Source organism: Anoplopoma fimbria, chromosome 8, assembly GCF_027596085.1.
Source record: "Anoplopoma fimbria isolate UVic2021 breed Golden Eagle Sablefish chromosome 8, Afim_UVic_2022, whole genome shotgun sequence".
Classification (NCBI taxonomy): Eukaryota; Metazoa; Chordata; class Actinopteri; order Perciformes; family Anoplopomatidae; genus Anoplopoma; species Anoplopoma fimbria.
The window spans coordinates 25,815,110-25,834,120 of NC_072456.1; the positions used below are offsets into that span (position 1 = coordinate 25,815,110).

The window sequence follows — 19,011 nt, forward strand, 5'->3', positions numbered from 1 at the left end:
AGAGAGCAATGAACCATAAAGAACATCTTAACCTTTCAGAGATTTATGAACTAATTAGTGCAGAATGTAATAAATGAATGTACATAATCTGTTCTAAAAATACATGGCACAATTTTACAATATTATCAACTTTCCAGACACTTGAATCTGAATCAGATCTGGAGAAGTTCTTGCAGTATGTGAATGGAACAAAGTTAAAGGCAGAGGATCTTCTCTCCGAAGCTGAAGCTCAGAATCAAATACAAGGTACATCAGTTGATATTATTACAATATATATGTGTTAAAGAAGTCGTGAGATCATTCAAAGTGAGTCACAGACGTAACATTGACATCAGCGTTTCTGTTATTGTGGTCTGTCAGATTTGATAAAGCAGCAAACTGAGGTGAAACCTGGAGAGTCTGTCGCTTCCTCTGAAAACGACAAAGCCGGGATGATGGAGGAGGCTCAGCGCATCGTGCAGGAAATAAGAGAGAGAGGATGCAACGCTCAGAGAGACGAGGCTGGCAGAGAGCAGGAGGACGCACACAAATGTGAGATTTAAAAAAATTAATAAAAATAAATGTATTCACTGGTTGCTTTCTGGCATAGAGATTATGTTCAGTATGAGTAAAATGGTACACCTGGTGTTTGTGCAAACCACATTGACTTCACAGTGATGTGAAGAAGAGGGAACTTCACATGGAGGACAGGCCGCTAGCACCAATTGACAACTTTTAAAGCTGCATGATAACAAACACTTCTCATCTAGATTTGCAGAATTAAATATTTGTAGCCTTCTCACCGGTGCTTAAATGTCCTGAATTTAAAATGACAATAATTAAAAAAGAAAAAAAGTTGATTTTGAATTCTCAGATTTCTCAGTCCACGAACTGGTTTCTTTGTTTTCAGAGTTAACCAAGAAGAACGATACCACCCTCACATCTGTACGATAAATATGAAGCTCCAGGAAAATAGCTTAGCTTAGCATAAAGACTGGACGCCCCCTGATGGACAGTAGAGAGAATGCAGGTTTCAAGACGCTTATTCATTGGCTTAACTCGGCAACACCAGGGGTTGCGACCCTCAGTGACTCTGTGTAGAAGACCTGCTCCATATGTAGAAATGAAGGGCTCATTCTAAGCTAAAGAAAACATGACGATTCTTAGCATCAGACGATTAAACACTAATGAAAACATAGTTATGAATATAACACTCCATTTCTGCTAATATGTTACTCTAAATGCTACGTACTGGCCCTTTAAGGATTGTGTATTTATCTCTACATGTTAAATCCAAAGTCTGTGTGTTCTCCTCAGTGTGGAACACAGCAGATCTTGTGGAAACCAGCCAGGCTGTAATAAATCAGACTGCAGGCTCTCTGATGGACTCAGACTCTTCTCTGATGGCGGCGGCCGAGCTGCTCTCAGACGCAGAGGACAGAGTCAACATGACAAGGGGCCTAAACCTGAAGGGTCAGACTGCTCTACAACATCTGGAGGTGAAGAGAAACACAGCTGGCGTTTGTTCTATCGCACTCTTCTCAATCCAATGTTTTCAACTCTCTATCTTCATCATTTTCCAGAATCTTCAAACTCAGCTGGAGAGAGAACAAAGTACGCTGTTTCCCCTGACGGAAATGACTGAAGATCTGCTGAAGAATATCACCGACATCTTTTTAATGCTTGAGGAAAATAAAAAGGTAAGCAGGCATCTTTTAATGCCATGATTACAGGATTCCTTTAAAGAAATATCGATAGTAAAAATTATAAAAATACAAACGTGGGTGATTTACTCACTTCCAAACCTTTCAACTACTTTTGTGTAATGTTTTTGCCAAAACAGCCCTGACATATTTAGCTGGCCCGAGTCACATGACTGTGGAAACCAATCAGACATCAGAACCAGTCGCACACATCCACATCAAACAAAGTGGTTTGGTGTGGTGCTTCTTTTCACCTCTAGATGAACATACAACAGGACTAGTTGTAACATTAAAGTGCAAAAAAAAAAAGCAACACAAATGTAAGCTATTTTGTTGAGTTGCTAAGTGAATGCTCTGAGTTACGTGTTTATTGTGAAGGCTAGAACAGAAAGGACTGTCATTTTTGAGGAATAAAGTTTTCACCATCTTGGTGCAGACTACATAGCCCCCGATGTTATTTTATTACTATTTTAAAGTATAGGCGCAACATAAGTCATGGCTACACAAGTAACATCTTCAAACAACACAACACACCCTGAGAGTTTCTATAAAAAACTGAATTTAGCATCACAAACCTTTTTATTTCATTTAACTCATATTTGCTTTTGTAATAAATTTGTTAATAATGGCCAGTATATGCCATTTGTGATTTTTCGAAAAAATACCTATTTAAGAAATGATCTGTATCAGTATCGTTAACAGAAGAAAAATTTGAAAAGCTTGGTTTTGCCAATTCACTAGTACAAACTCAATTTATTGTGTGTAATTTTCAGGAATTTGAGAATCATGCGGCTCAGCTAGACGGTGCCAAGATGGAACTCTTTAAGAAGCAAAACAACATTTTCCAAAGGACTACAAAGATGGATATGATTACTAAAGCTGAGGAGCAGACAGAGGAGCAGACAGAGGAGCTCATCAGAGCGACGGCAGAACTTCAGCAGTGAGTTTGGAACAGAGGATCATTTAGATCAGTGCTCGGCAATATTTGTGATATGAAGTCCCATTTTTTTTAATTGACCTGTTATCATTGTGCCAAATCAACATTAGGGTTTATTTGATTATAAACAGCACATCAATCTGTAAAGATTTTGTTATTTTATCTATCCATATAGTGCATAGCAACATTTAAAAAAACTTTTTTCTCCCGATATCAGGACTAGAGCTGTCCTCAACCAAATAAATTCTTAGTCGACTAACACTCATTAGATTTTATTGACTTATCTATTAAATCAAACAGATCTACAAAATTGGATTTCTCCACAAAGAATCACACAAAAGCACCATTTTAAATCTTTTGTTTACCAAAGAAAAAAACGACTAATCATCTGAAGGAATCTGAACCAACTCAGACCAAAACAACCGATTAATCGACTAATCGATTCAGAGGGGGCAGCCCTAATCAGGAAATTGTAATTATATATGAAAGCCCTATAAAAGAAGGATGCCATCCTTAGGAAAACAGCAGCAGCATGTCCTCCTCTGGCCAGGAGGACAGTCAGACACTGCTGCAGTAAAATGAGAGGTTTTCTAAAGGGACTCTGGTGCTCGGAAACACTACCACTTTATTCCACAGGGACCGCCAAAATCAACACAAAATAAAAGTTTCTCATACTAGCCTTTAGCTACCGCGTCCCACCAGTGCCTATTGTTGCCTAACTTTGATTTAAATGATCACTGAAGATACTTTTGACATTAATATTGTGTGAAATGTTATTGCAGAATGCTTCAGAATGCTACGAGTACTGAACCGCTCAGTGTGCCGGGTGAAGGAGCTTATAACGGAATCATAAACGCTGTAGAAGAGGCAGAGATGGCAGCAAATCAGTCCAGAGAGGCTGCTGATGAAGCCTTAAAGGTAAACCAGGTGCTTTTAGTAATGTAACCTGAATGTTAAATAATAGAAACATCTATCAAAAATAATATTTTGATGCTGATTCTATTTATTAGGATGTGAAGGAGGGAGGTCTGGTCAACAGGGCTGAAGGACTAAAAGATAATTCAACTCATTTACGCACAGAAGCCAGCGAGACTCAGAGTGACCTTAAAGGTGAGTAAAGCAGCATTTTTAGTTTCTAGTCAGATACATTATATTAATTAAGAACGCACAAAAGTGAAATATTTTTGATTTCTTTCAAACAGTTCTGTCACATACAATGAACACCCTCAAAAATCGAGTGAATAAGCAGAAGGAAAAAGCAGAAACACTGAGAACGGACATCTCAACCGTCAGTGACGACCTCAAAAAGATCAAAGGAGGTCGGTGAATCACTTGACAGGAAAAATATTACACTGTATTTTCTGCGTCACAGTGGATCACTGCAAACCCTTTTTGATTTCAGATGGCACAGACGTCCTGATAGAATCTGCAAAGACAGATGCCTCGGCCTCCAACTCCACAGTCACTAATATAACAGAGAGACTGAGGAATATTGGACAGGAAGTGGAGAGAATAACTTTGACCAACGTCAGCGGGAATATACATGATGTGTTGGTCGATGCAGAGCAGGCATGTGAGTATTTAATGACAAAAATCAACCATGTTTTTTAGGCTTTTTAAATGCATTAAATGTCAACGTGCAGCTGGAATATATTTAATTTTGTTCAGTTTGTTTTCTGTGTCTGTTCAGTGAAGAAATGGAGCTCGGCTCTCCCTGCATTGAAAAACAAAATCACACAAGTTGAGGCTCTCAGTGTGAAGGCGCCTCCTAGTGGCAACATGACAGAAAACATCAGGAGAACCAAGGATGTGATAGAGGAGACAAGGAACTTTGTTAATAGGGTGATGTATTCCTAACTTAACTTGATGTTTCTTGCCTGCCAGCTTTAATTTATATTAACAAGAGATTAAATAACCTCTTGCGGGCACAAATGACTAAATTGTCACCTGGATTTGTTGCTAAAAGTTAGCAACAAGCTGGTGAACATAATGGAGCATTTGGCTGCTAATGAGCCAGATTTTTCCTCAAGAGTTGGAGACCAAAAACAAGCTAAAAGCGTTGTATCTGTTAGATCTGTAAAGAAGCAACTGTTTGCCATATCAACTTAAAGGGTGTTAATATGTCAGTGTAAGGTTCACAGCTTGTTTCCACTGCCCCCTAGTGGCTAAAACTCAAAACTATTAACAAAAAAAATGCAACAAAACATATTTTTCATTGATCCATATACTAATAATTTCCACTTCGACTGATCTTCTCACAGATCTCAGTTGCCACCACTTTCGACGGAAAAGGTCACGTTGAGCTTCGTCCTCCGACAAACCTGGAAGACCTAAAAGCTTTTACAGCCGTCGATCTGCTTCTCAATCTCCATGAAAACAATCCCTCCGAGGCCGACTTCAGACGAATGCGACGCCAGAACAAAAACAGAGACGCCAGCTTCTTTGTTTTCTACCTGGGCAATAAGGATGTGAGTGAACCTCCCTCCTAAAATACAGAATGATGCATCTTTCTGCATTACAGATAACATAAACTCTTAAGTCATTTTTAAATATATATTTATTTGTCATGCTCTTTCATTTTCAGGCTTCCGGAGACTTCATTGGGATGGCTATCAGAAGAAATGTGTTGATTTGTGTCTACAAGTTGGGTGGAGTTGTCAATGAAGTGGAAACCAGCCAAATAAAAACGACCACCAACGTGAACTCCTCAGACTTTGACAGGGTTATCTTCCACAGGTACTTCATGCACATGGGAGAAAGTAAACATGGATTTTCTATCTTTTATGGAAAAGTACCACGCTTTACGTTCCCTCCTGATGAACAGATTACTTCTCTGAGTCAACTTTTCTTGCAGAGTTTACCAAGATGCTGAAGTCAACATCACAAAGAACTTCACCTCACAGAACCCAGTCAGCCTCTCTCCTAAACGTAACCTTCCAAACACAACCATCGGCGTTCTCGAACTGGATCCAGACGGTGTTGTCTTCTACGTGGGCGGCTATCCGGACAACTTTACGGTAATGAGTCACTGCATGTATTTGATTTTCACACTGGTAGAAACAGACAATGCTTTTATTCATTAGAATTGGTACCCAGTGGGAATTGCAAAGTCTCTTGACAAAGGTCATCATTTTGACTTGATATTTCATAATCTAATTTACTATCTCAGACTTTTGGCTTAGCATCTAAGAGTTTACGACTTACTTACTGTAGTATCTAAATTGTGATTAAACAAGCATAGACTGTATAAGAAGTGAACGTAGCCATCGTGACATCACATCAGTGGTTTGCTGTCCATGGTTTTGCATAGTATTTGTCTGTTGCCATCATGATTGCGACCTGTCAATCACAGTAGCCCCGCCCTAAAGCATCCCCTGCTTTATGGTCTGTTTGACTCTAAATGGAGCATCATTTACTAAATGAACATCATGCTGTATTGAAGAAGACTTGAAACTAGAGATTGAGACCATAAACTCATGTTTACAATGTTTACTGAGGGAATAAATCAAGAGAGAAGTAGAGTCATTTTCTCATAGACTTCTATACAACCAGAGGAGTCGCCCCCTGATGGACATTAGAGAGAATGCAGCTTTAAGAAACTTCAGCATTGGCTTCACTTTCCGAACCGGAAGTTGACGCCTGTTAGCAAGTCATATTATTGATTTGATATCCCATAATTTCAAATCACTAAATGTAAATGCTATTATTATTATTTTTACATTTTTATCATGTCTAACTTTTCTTGTATTTTTTTTCTTGATTATGGACGATCACAAATGAACCAAAATAGATTTGTTTGAACTACAGTTGTCCACTTCTTTTGATTCTTGTAGCCTCCAGTTGAGCTGCATTTCCCAAAGTACAGAGGAGCAATGAAACTCTCCTACATCAACGACAATCCTGTTTGCCTCTTCAACTATAAGCGAGCAGTCAATATGGAGGCAAAGCAGCCTGCTGTGAAGTAAGTTTCAAAAAGCTAAACCGTTTACAGAGGTGTGTTGGTACAATGACAAGAAACGCTCAAAACAGGATTAAGTCCTTCTTTAATTGTTTAGGATTCCCCAGTCAGAGGTGTCTGGTTATTACGAAGGAACAGGTTACCGCATGGCGTTCATTAAGGAGCCGCACAAGACGAAGAGAAGACGTTTTATGTTTCACACAAACAGCCGAGAGACAGACGCCTTGTTGTTCTTCATCGGAAATGAAGTATGATGTTTTTAATTGAGTTTAACAGATTTGTACCAGTCAAATACTTACTGATATCAGCTTTGTGCTCTACAAAAAGAAAATGTCCATGTGGTACTTAACATTTGACATGATCTTGTGTTTTATCTGCTACAGGAGTCTTTTTTCTGTGTGTTTCTGAAGCGAGGCTTCCTGGTGCTTCAAGGACAGCAAGCAGGTCGAGCGCTCAGAGTTCAGAGTTATGAAAGAGTGTCTCTATTTGTAAGATGATCTAAAATACTTTACAAAACTAGAAAAGTGCAGATCTCCTCCAGGTGTGTCGAAGTTTTAGTCTTTTGTTACTTGCACAAGTCTGACCGTGGGATAATTTGTGTTTATTTGCGGTTTACCTCCATGTAGATACCAACAAAGTTTCATCAACCGTGCCACTAGCAATAGCCACTATTGCTGCTTTTTACATGTTGTGGAAGTCCAAGATTCGTTGTGACTGTGTTAATAACATCATCCAGAGGATGCCCAGTTTATTTCACCGAGATCACTTTATATTCAAAGCTAGTTTATTACAGCAGTCTCTCAAAATAAACAGATTTTGGTGTGATTTAATTGCAATAAACAGATAAAAAGGGTGCTAAAATAACTACACAATGATTTGTAAAAAGTGTAAATTCATGCTTAGTAAGGTCTATCCGCAAGTTGACAAGCAAACAACTTTTAAAAGGAGTCGGCGCTTAAATGACGATATAAAACAGTCGATAAAAAATAGATTTTCAAAAAATTGTGAATCACTTCAACAACAAGAGGTCCTTCAGAATACAGTCATAAAGGAGCACAAGAAATATCAGGCTGATGGGTCCAGTAGTATGGGAGATTAGCCGTAGACAGACAGCCAGACAGACAGACACATGATCTCTATACAGCTTATGCCTGTCGGAGATAATGAATATCAAGCACTGCAATCTTTCTGAATTCTTGTTCTTGTTCCATTTTAAACTAAAACAACGTGTCCCGTCTCAGGACAAAAACTTTGCCATCACTATTGCAGACCGGTTTATTTTACACTACGGACCACAGAAGATCTCCACCAATCACAATCCAACAAACTACACCAGCTATTACATCGGGGGTCTCCCAGCAGAGCTCAGACAGAGGTAACAAAACAGACAAGTGTAGCATTCACAGCTTTAGCTCGTCAGATTAGCCAGTTTTCTATCTATTTACTTGTTTTAATCTCAGACACGACATCACCGCTCCACCGCTGAGAGGATGTGTGGATCAACTGATAGCCGATGCTGAGGCCGTTGAGTACAACAGGACGATTGGTGTCATTGACGGATGTCCAGTCTCACTACTGGTAAAGTAGCAAGAAGAGATGGATTCATGGCTGCTTCATGCAAAAATATAATGTAATACTGGTGTGTTTCTGGCCCGTGCAGGGTGTTCGCTCAGCTACGTTGCATTCAGCTCTGTCTGTTGATTCCTGGAGCGAACAGCCAATCAGAGTCTCTCTGGGCTTCAAGAGCGAAGTCAGACATGGAGGTCTGCTCATGAGCAGCTCTCAGGTAAACCATGACCATCCTGATTAAAGGGAACAGTGTGTAACATTTAGGGGGAATAAATTGGCAGAAATGGAATACAATATTTATAATAGTTTTAATCAGTTTATAATCCCTGAAACTGAGAATCGTTGTGATTCCGTTAGTCTAGAAAAAGCCATTTATGTATGTATTATGTATATAAGAGAGAGATTTTTGCGTTTTTACATTATCAGAAGGAAGAAATGTGTACTAGAACTTTGTTTTTTAAACGGACCCTGATGCTTAATAATTAAATACCAGAGTATTGATAAGCCTCAAGGTTACTGGTGTTTTGTATAAATACATTTTAATGTTTAAGTGAAATATTTTAGCATGCTGCAAGAATGCCTGAATCTAAATGGTGTTTGTGTCTTTTTATTCTTTATACTAAAACTAAACTCAAAATTGTGATTTCTTATTTTGAACATTTTAGATTAGATCCAGTGAGATATTAATGACTTTAAATAGAGAGTTGCTGTTGTAAACATAACTGTTGCTGCTCTATAAATAATATTTAGTTATATTTAAGTAAAAATTCTTATCCTGTTCTGAATGTATTTGTTTTATAAAAAACTATATGTGTGTTAAAAGCAATTACTAAGTCATGTAGAAGAGCAGAGTATTAAAAAGACTAACTCCTAGTAGTAATAAAATCCTAAAGATAACAGGCTTGGAAAGGGAGGGCTGAGCAGAGGGGTATTTAGATGGTTGCAATCTACAACCTCACCACTAGATGCCACTAAATCTTACACACTGCTCCTTTAAAAAATAATCAAAAGCAAAAGATCATGATGGCTCTATTAGTATTCTGTCATATTCTGCAGGGCTCCACATCTACCCAGTTGTCCCTGGCTGATGGCTTTGTAGTATTTAATAGTGATAATTATACCTTGAGGTCCAATAAAAGGTACAGCGATGGACTCTGGCACTACTTATCTGCAGTGAAGAGGGCAACAGGGTAAGATACGTTCTATTTTTGTACCTTTATCTCATTTAAAAAAGCTTTACTGAAGCCGTCTGAATTTTTTTTTCCAGGTTGGAGCTCAGCATCGATAATGGTAAAGTGATTCATGGACAATCAGCTCATATCAAGCAAGTGGATCAAAAATTGCAAGGAGGGAAATTTAGAGGCTGCATCTCGAACCTTTACACAAGGAGGTTTGGAAAACATTTTTTTTTAAAGCAACAACTGCTCTAATACAGATATTTGTCTCTCCTTTAATAACATGACTTTATGTTTATTTAGCCCCGAACAGAGCTTCATACCTGCTGATCTAAGCTCATTGTCGGGAGACCTAATTCTTGGACGGTGCAGCCTCCATCCACCACCTGACACTGAGCTTCTACCAGCACCCCTGTTCAAAAGGCCCAAGCAACACAAACCTGTGAGCTCAACAAGTCATTATTTCTACAGCACCATACTAATTTACCCACTGCTTTTGTAATTAGAGGGAGATGAAGGTCATTTCTCTGCTGTGTGTTAGATTCAGGCTCCGGCAGGCAGTCGGTGTAAATACCGTCGAGCTCATCGTGATGAATACCAGCTCTCTGAGGACAACAGCTGGCTCAGCTACTCTCTGCCACAACAGGACCTCAATAACAGGTAATTATATATAAACATTGAAAAAACCCTTGTCCTAGCAGAAGCTTTGCTAAAAGGTCATGATATTTTTTTTTTTACGAAAACGAAGCACAGCTCCAACTCTAAATGAGCAACTAAATGAGCACACAGCAAAAACCGACAAATGCTGGCGTAGCCAATGTTGCTACTTCATGCTACCTTCACAAACAGTATGAACTTCACTATGAAAGGTGAGGCTTCACAGATTCCAACGGTATAAGTTTGATCACTCTACAACCAAAGCTCACTGAACTACCAGCCGAAGAACATAACATTTGCTCATCTTTGCAGTTTTGTGACCAAAAGCTGTGTTTAAGGGCATATCAACACTACTAGTGGCTACTCCAACATCTCTGGATCATTTTTCAGTTGGTTCCAGCCACCTGTATTCATTTGCATGGCACAAAGGAGCATTTTAATTCTGCCTTCCATGTGAAAACAGCATCTATGTCTCCATCAGGTGGATGAACTGTAGTACTGCACTTGTCCTAAAGGCTTCGGGCTTTAATACAGGCATGAGCTGTTCAAATAGCTCATGCTATATATAGATTCACAATGTAATATTTATTCTCAAAGCATACCTTATTTTTAGCTTATTTTGTATTCCATCCTCATTAGACGGACATGTACACCTTTAAAGAAATCTCACTGCCTTTATAATGATACCAATATTGTTCAAATAGACCTTGTAGTTGCAGAGATACACTCTATTCATTTTGGGCATAATTTTCCACTTTGTGCCAGAGGCCTTGGGTGTAAGAGGTATTCACTATTTTATTGAATTCAGCCACCCATCCATCCAGCTACTCATTCCCTGATATTCATATTAACAGTATCAGGGACTTCACTGTTGTGCTCCTCTTGTGTCTCAGGCCTCACTTCTCTCTTGACATCAAGACCAAGTCGTCCAAAGGGCTGATCCTCCACGTGGCAGGTAGAGGAGTCATCCCTCTGCTGGCTCTCTACTTGGCCAACGGCAAAATCAAGATGTCTCTCGGGCAAAACAGAATCATCCAGCACAATCAGAAGAGCAACGACGGGAACTGGCACAGAGTAACTGACCGTTGGCTAAGCCCCGCCTTACTAGATACTGTTCATACGCCTATCAAAATCTCCGTTTTCACATGGAAAATATGTAGCTTACACTGATAACGTTGGCAAATTTACTAGTTGGTATAAGCAGTAATTTGGGGTCTCTCACAGATTATAGTTTATATTTTTATTGAACCTTTATTGAACCAGGAGTAAGAGACTCGTTAGATTAAAAATCTATTTTTTAAGAAAGCGGTGGCAGACGTGAAAACAAACATTTAACAATATAAAATGAAAACAAAGAACAAACGACAGAATAATATGATATCCAAAGACATTCTTCATCTTCTAAAACATCTCCAGCTAGATGTACGAGTTCAAAGTCATGTCGAATCACTGCAAATGTGTTCAATGAGACCAGCTTCCCAAGATTGAGGGGATAAATCAACTGATTCCAAGCAGACGGAGCAACATACTTAAAAGCCCTTTTTCCAAGCTCACCACAGATTTAAGGGACAGTGACTAGGAATAAATCCAGGGGGCAAAGAGAATATGTTATTGAACTTTTTTGTAGGATCTAGTTCTGGTCAGTAGGTAAGAGAAAAGCAGTCCAGGAACAGCCTTATAAATACAAATAGAGGACATAACTTCCCGCCAAGTTACTGTGGCAACAATATCACAGAGCAACCCTGTCTCCTACAAAATAAAGTTCCCATACAACTAAACTGCATTCTCAAATACGTTCAGGGGAAATGTATTTTGTTTTATTGACGTGGTCAATGTTGTATGTTGAAACAAAACAAAACCGTGAGGAAATTACGTGGTTAGGTTTAGTAAAAATATCATGGTTTGGCATAAAAAAGAATGTTTGTTATTTAAGTTATAGACTTAACGTAGTCAACGTTGTTTTTGGGTTTCACACAGGACACTAACAGTGGCGTCCTGCGTGAAAGGCCTGTATCAGTTTGTCCTATCCATCTTCCACAGATTTGTAAGACATCAAAATAAAACCTTAATCCGGGAAAAATACATTTCCCTAACAAATGTATTGACAATGCAGTTCTTTTGTGTATTGCGAACTTTATATTAGGGAAACAAGAGGCTAAAGTAAAGCCACTTCTTAAGCCACTTTACCTCTGTGACAGGTTGAGTTCAGTGTGGAGAAAAGCACTTTTCATCTGCTGGTTGATGGGATCCGTGTGACTGATGGACATCTACCCAGCGATGAGGGATCATCTTTAGACCTGCACAACCCTGTTTATCTGGGAGCTGATCCCAAAAGCAAAGCCATTAAAGTATGTATCACATCTCACTCAGATTGTTTCTTTATCGGGCATATTGTCCCTCACTTACATATTGACTCTCTTTCCTCTCCGTCCTCCTTCAGGGACACAACATCCCGATGAACAGTGTCACCGGTTGTATACGGAGCTTCAAAATGAACGAGGTAGTTATCGTGGAACTCGAGGCGAGATACAAAACGTCACCTTGCTTCGACGGGCTCACAGAGATGGGGACATACTTTGGCGGCGGTCACATCGTCCTAGGTTTGAGTAATATCATAGATACTTATTTATTGTGCAAGTTACAACAAACACTGACCTTGAGTCTAACAAAGAATATTTCTGCTCTAGAGAACTACTTCCCAGTTGGCTCCCAGTTTGTGTTGGCCTTCGAGATGCGTCCTCAACACCTGACAGGTCTTCTGTTCCATGTTCGAGGACACAAAGCCAGATTTCATGTTTTCTTAATGGAAACCAAGGTGAGCCCTTCTAAGAGTGAACTATGACAGCGGATCAGGCAGCAAGTTTCAAAAGAACAACTGCATCAAAGGACCAAAAAACAGTCTGTTCAGTGACTGTCATCTTTTTACCAGGTGGGCGTCAAAGTGGTAGATGGTGACGTCGCTGTCAGTGTGTCAGTGACTCCTCCTAAAAGCCTCTGTGATGGAAAGTTTCACCTAGTTACAGGTACGACTTCACATGCCGACAACTTTGCACAAACTAGATGATTTGTGAGTGAGTAGCTATGAATTTTAAATCATTTTGTCCTCCAGTGTCCAAACAACGAGACGTTATTAAACTAGTGGTGGACTCTGTGTCTGAGCAGAAAGCTGTCCCCTTCACGTCCACCTCGACAAAACTGGATACACTTTACATAGGAGGTAAGTCCATCCATTTGTATCAAACACACAAAAAACATGATCAAACTAGAAAGAGAAGAAAAAGTAGGACCAAGTCATTATTTTGCAAGTGAAAAGAAAAAGCGAATAAACACGGGCGTGGTGAATAAACAACATGAAAATGTGAAATACTCGCGTCTCAACAACAGCGACAGTTGCAGAACTTTTTCAAAAAGGTTCAGATGGAGTGGGAGAAAAAACTACCGGGAGCCTACTGACCCAGAGCAGCGTCTCACATTTTATCTGAGGTAAACTGTTGTAAAGCTTAAAGCTACTGAAAGCTGTTATATTGAGTTTCCTTTTAGTGAAATTCTCTGAGTGAATTTGAGTTAGTCAGTGTATATGTCTAGTGCTTTTATTTTGAAAGGTAAGAACACAATAAGTGGATCTGGTCTGTGCTGTCTTTGTCAAGGTTGACAGGAGTAATAAAGTTTGCCATCTTGGTTTGTTGTTGTTGTTGTTGTACACCATAGTGCACATTCTGAATATGTCCATTCCACACAACGTGATTGGTTGAGGCCATTTTGCAATGTGAAAGTTCAGGAAAATCAACCTCATTCCGAAAAACAATGTATGTGGATTTTTGATGCGTAATATATACATCTTGTTTGAAAGTTATCATGACAAGAACAACAGTTCAGAAAAATATATTTACGTACAAATTTCTCACGCTGAAAAAATAATCGCCCCCTGGTGTGTAAAGGTCTTAAGTCTCAAGGGCTAAACTTTGAATTCTAAACAAGTCATAATGCACTCCTCACCAAATGCAATACCATTTTATCATCAGAATGTGTTAAATAAACAAAAATCATGAATGCCTCTTAAAATTTGTATTTATTTGTTAAAACAAGTTTGACTGAACTGAACTTGACTGAATTAAGTGTCGACTTGCTGGGAATGAATAATGTCAATATTCACACTGTTTTAATAACAGACATTCTAATCTTTGGGATTCGGGGGAAGCTATCAAGTATTTTCAAGTCAAAAGGCTCGAGTCCAAGTGAAGACACGAGTCATTGGTTTTAAAGTCTTTTTGATTTTGTCAAGTCGAGTCCAAAGTAATCAAATATGTGACTCAAGTCCACACCTCTGATTGCAAAGGCAACACAATATACATAATAGACAAATAGTAAAAACAATAGATAAAACAAAAGATAAAAATCTCTCTTTTTCTGCTTTTCCTTTCCTCCGTTCAGGAACAACGAAGCAGAACCGAGCCCCGGTTCCTTCCTCACCATTTGTGGGCTGCTTACGAAATGTGAAACTTAATGGAAAACCTGTTTCTTTTGAGACGAGACCCCGGTTGGCCGACCAGGTCAGCATCAACAGATGGGTGAAACACTGACTTTTTTAACCCCCACAGACCATTAGAACCATCATATTCTGAAGAGAGCTTTATTGAAACCCACAGAAATTCATTTGAAATTCTATTATATAAGCCCCGCCCACCTGAGTGACTGTTGCTTCACCTTATAAGCCATGAGTTGGTTGTATCCAACGTCTTCGGGTGACTTTTTAATTTCCAAGTAACTCGTTTTAAAATGATAATCTTGTAAAGACGGGTAAGTGTCAGACATCCAAGCTTCTATTTGATACAATGGTGCAGCCATAAAAGTAGCATGGATTCAATTTAATTTTCACATAATATGAAAGCACAAGAAACAAATATAGAATGTAAAATTTTGACATATGTTGTTAAAATTTGAATTAATGTTTTATGTACTTTAAAACTACTTAAAGGGGAATATAAAGGAGATACTGGAACATTAGTGTTCAAGCTGTATGTGACACCTCTAAAGAGCTTTGACCTCTTGTTTTAATAATTGTATCCTGAATTTTTATCTGGCAATTATCTGATGAATTCATTTTATTATTATTCAAATGTGGTCCGTGGTTCTTGTAATTAAATCCAATTTCATAATTAAGAATCTTGCATTTAGATATTATCTAATCTTGTGCATTTAGTTTTGCTGCGTTTTGCAGAAAACATGAAAATTAAAAAGTATTTTGTAGTTTTCTGTGATCAACGACATAAATAAAAGCACTTTGGTTATAAAACATGGAGCTGAAATATAGATTTGAAATGTCCACTTTTTTTTTCAATCATCACATAACGGTTTTTCAACTTGATATGACCTTTGACCCCCAACTATCTTTGTTTTCTAAGAACAATATCAGATAGACAGCTGTGGGTCCACTTCACTGCTCAAACAAAGGAACAAACACACATTTTGCTATTTATGCAGCTTTACAACTTGACATCTCCAAACTCTTCTAGCTGGCATAAAAATCAATCTACTGTTCTACGTTTGATCAAGAGATGGAGTGCTTCATCTAATGTAACAGTCCTAAATGAAACACATGGTGACCCCCATTAACTTCCCAATAAGCATCCTGTGTCAGCTTAAAGAAAATCAGATTTTCACTCACCGAAAGTGTGAAGAGGAACAGTCAGAAGGGGCAGTCACATTAGTCTCAGCCCTAAAAAAACAAAACCATGAATAAATAAATAAAACAGTAATAAATATACACACAGTTCTACAGTGACATTTCACAAATACACCAATGTATTTCTTTAATGTTCAGCAACATGAAAAACATCAGCCTCCGTAGTATAAAGTATATTAAAACATTATCCTTGTAGTATTCTTAGCGGACATTACCCTCTATCATTTGTCTTGTTCCCCACTTCTGTTGTTAACACTACCTTCCTCACTGACATACATTAAAAAGAATGTCTTTTATTTTTTTACCTTTAAATGAGTCTTTCTTTTCGCTTTTTCCCCTAATAGTTATGTGAGAAAATACATTTCAGTTCCACTCATTTACTAGCTATTCCCACCTCAATTCACACATATACTCTGCTTCTCTGGTCCTCTGGGTTTCTAAACAGGGAGTAAATAAAACCAACCTTAATTCCTTAAATAAAAACATTAAATGAACGCACTTTTGCTGATTTTGTTGAATCATATTCATGTGCCCATCAAAGGTTGAGCAGTATATTAGCTATGACAATATATGACTTTATGATAAAAACTAGCTGAAGCTTATGTCACTATCCTCACCTCATGCATTTCAGGGTCAACCTCCTGTTTGATGCTTGCCCCTCCCACCTATGTGATGTCACACCTATGAGCGATTTGGATTGGATTTTGGATTATGTGGCTTCACAGCTAGGGCTCAATGAAACAAGTTTTATTTTAACTCATCAGCAAGATAATAAACCCTGTGTAGTGATACTGTTCCAAGTTTATTTAATTTATTTTATTTTATTTGCACAATTGAAAAATATAAAAACATAACCTGGATAAATAATATTACTGTGCAGGAAGAGGCAGAAAGCCCACTGGGCTTATTTGAAGCCTCCACCTATATAATATACAAAAAATCACAATACTATATCGAATACCAAAAGAATATACATATGGTATGAAATATTGTTGTAAAAGCATTTCTACCATATATGATTTATTATAACAATACATCAATCCTTATGTCCCAATCACCCTGAATTCAACCTGCATGATGTGCTGTTTGAAAAACATGTTGTCTTCAGCTCTTCGGTCATATATTGTGTTTTTATTACTATCTCAATGTTTTTGGGAGATTTGTGTTATTTGTAACATGGATATATGGACATTGATGTCCCAGTAAACAGTAAACAAAGCCAAAACATGAGTATATCTTTATAAATTGTATCATAAATGTTGTATTTTTTTTGCAATCAAATTACAGTAGCAGTTGTATTAAAGAGCAGGAAGAGACATTCAGGAGATCTAGGATATACAGGACACTGCCTTTGAAAGCGAGGATACAAATCTATTTCTCTATTTCTCTTTATTGCATCTCCATTTACTCTGGAATGTTAATAGACAGAGGTTTACTTATAATTAATTCATCTGACATTGGTTCTTAGCTTACAAAGGAGACCAGAAATTCATTTTGGGTTAGTCATTTTAAGGGATTTTTTCCAAGGGCTGTGGATTTTGATGTGAATAAACTAATTTAATCCATCCAGCAAAATTCTTCTAGGACTTTGGTCAGCACGCTGGCTGAAGCTATGGGCCTGTAATTATCTAGGCTGCCTCCTTCATCAGCTCTGTCCTTAATGACTCGCCCTAACAGCACAGACAACATCGAGTCTGGTACCCATGAATCATGTTTCTTATGTGCTAGATTTTGACAAAATGTCCTTTTAAATGCAAAGACCTCATGTTGCATCCTTATCTTTTTGCACATAGTTTATGAAAGCTGTGCAAACTAATCTGCCCAGTCCATTATCTTATAAGAAAATGGGTCCACTGGATCATCAGAGGTCGATCTAGTCTCCCTCCAGGTCTGGAGTCAGACTCGGGCACTGTTACACATCAGATTACACTTTATTTTGCAAACATATTTCACAAAAATGATAAAAAAGAAACAAGAATACATTGAAGTTTTATTTCAGTTTCCAATAAAATACTTTCAATGCTTTACATGGAGGACAAAAACGCCATAAAATCCAATAGTTTCTACATCATGTGACCTTTTGACCCCCCAAATCAACGTTGTCTAGTATGATTGACAGGTTGTATGATACAAACAGTTCAGGGTTCACAAACATAATAATAAACCTCTTCAGATAACTACATTTTTATATGGGTTTTATGGAATCACAGTATTCAGTGGGGAAAAACAATCAATAACAGTCAAGTTTAATATTGATTTTTTGTATGCATGTTTTTTACAATACAAGCTACATCAGCAGAAACAACACCCACACATCAACCTCACATTTACTGACTGCTTGTGATTTAGTGAGTTTGGAGACCAGAGGGAATGTGGACGACATGATGAGGTTACTGGTTGAATGTGTGTAAAGTCTATATATATATATACAGGAATACATTTAGAGTCAGTATTATTAACATTTAAAAGAAGACAAAAGGACACTAAAACCACGAACCCCTGTGCTAAAAGTCCGTTAAGCACAGAAACAAACTGGACTAAATGCAAATACAAATGCTACATTTCAAAGCATTGCCAAACAACTTCACATTTCATAATGCTTAAATATTGATTATTGACATTTTTATGCACAATTTTACAATCATAAAGTAGATTAAGGCCACGCAGTTAAAGTATTATTGCTTGTAGTTACTGTTGCTATGCATTAAAAAAAACAAAAAAAACTGCTAATGCTGCTCCGTACAAAGGACGCTGTATGGTGCAGTGTCCTTTGAAGAAAATGTCCGTTAGTAAATGTCTGGCAGATGGCTGTATTTCCGGTCCCAGTATTCACCAGAGAAGAGCCAGTCCTGGGAGCTGGTGTGGGGGTTCTGACCCTGCTGAAACCACCTGAGAACACAACGCAGACACATCAGCGAAAAAACCAACACGACACCGGACAGAAAATCATAACTCAAACAGAACGGGGAAAGCGGGAATGGAAGGTCAGGCATGCTTCATCACAAGGTTATGGATTATATGCATGGGAGTTGTTGTTTTTTTACTTTAAACTAAAATTAAATGAATTCTTCGTATATTAATGGCTCACCCTGTGTGACCTTGAATTCTAAAAGAAAACTTTTTCTAGCATGTTTCCACAGCGAATTTAGAATCATAAAACGGAGGAGAGTGTTGATGAATTTAAGTAAATGGAGGCCGCGTTTAACAACAGCAAAATAATATCAAAAACAACTGTTTACGAACTCTGACATAACTCGTGCACTATAATCCAGGTCTCATTTATCGAGTCGTCAATCTTAGAACCCATCGGCTATCAGTCAGACGATGATGAGCCTCTGGGGGAGAGGGTC

The 19,011-nt window shown here is 38.2% G+C and overlaps 2 protein-coding genes across 4 annotated transcripts in view; one reads left to right on the top strand and one right to left on the bottom strand.

Moving 5' to 3' along the window:
- The first annotated feature begins 1,349 nt into the window (after nt 1-1,349).
- Nucleotides 1,350-15,125, top strand: lama3 (laminin, alpha 3). The gene is made up of 28 exons (XM_054603183.1): nt 1,350-1,478; nt 1,563-1,679; nt 2,456-2,622; nt 3,402-3,537; nt 3,630-3,729; nt 3,822-3,938; nt 4,022-4,192; nt 4,310-4,461; nt 4,881-5,087; nt 5,204-5,355; nt 5,474-5,636; nt 6,453-6,580; nt 6,675-6,825; nt 6,961-7,065; nt 7,819-7,952; nt 8,038-8,155; nt 8,238-8,363; nt 9,203-9,336; nt 9,414-9,536; nt 9,625-9,763; nt 9,863-9,981; nt 10,872-11,052; nt 12,177-12,326; nt 12,419-12,578; nt 12,666-12,793; nt 12,908-13,001; nt 13,088-13,195; nt 14,410-15,125. Exons 1-28 carry the CDS (start codon nt 1,362-1,364, stop codon nt 14,556-14,558), a joined length of 3,846 nt encoding a protein of 1,281 aa, XP_054459158.1. The 5' UTR covers nt 1,350-1,361; the 3' UTR covers nt 14,559-15,125.
- Nucleotides 15,126-17,670: 2,545 nt separating this feature from the next.
- The window catches only part of osbpl1a (oxysterol binding protein-like 1A), a 35,817-nt gene continuing 34,476 nt past the window's right edge, over nt 17,671-19,011 (bottom strand). For all 3 annotated transcript variants that reach the window (XM_054602863.1, XM_054602861.1, XM_054602864.1), the window contains one exon: nt 17,671-18,550. In XM_054602863.1, coding sequence (XP_054458838.1) covers nt 18,448-18,550 — 103 coding nt within the window. In that variant the 3' untranslated portion in view covers nt 17,671-18,447. The remainder of the gene's footprint in view (nt 18,551-19,011) is intronic.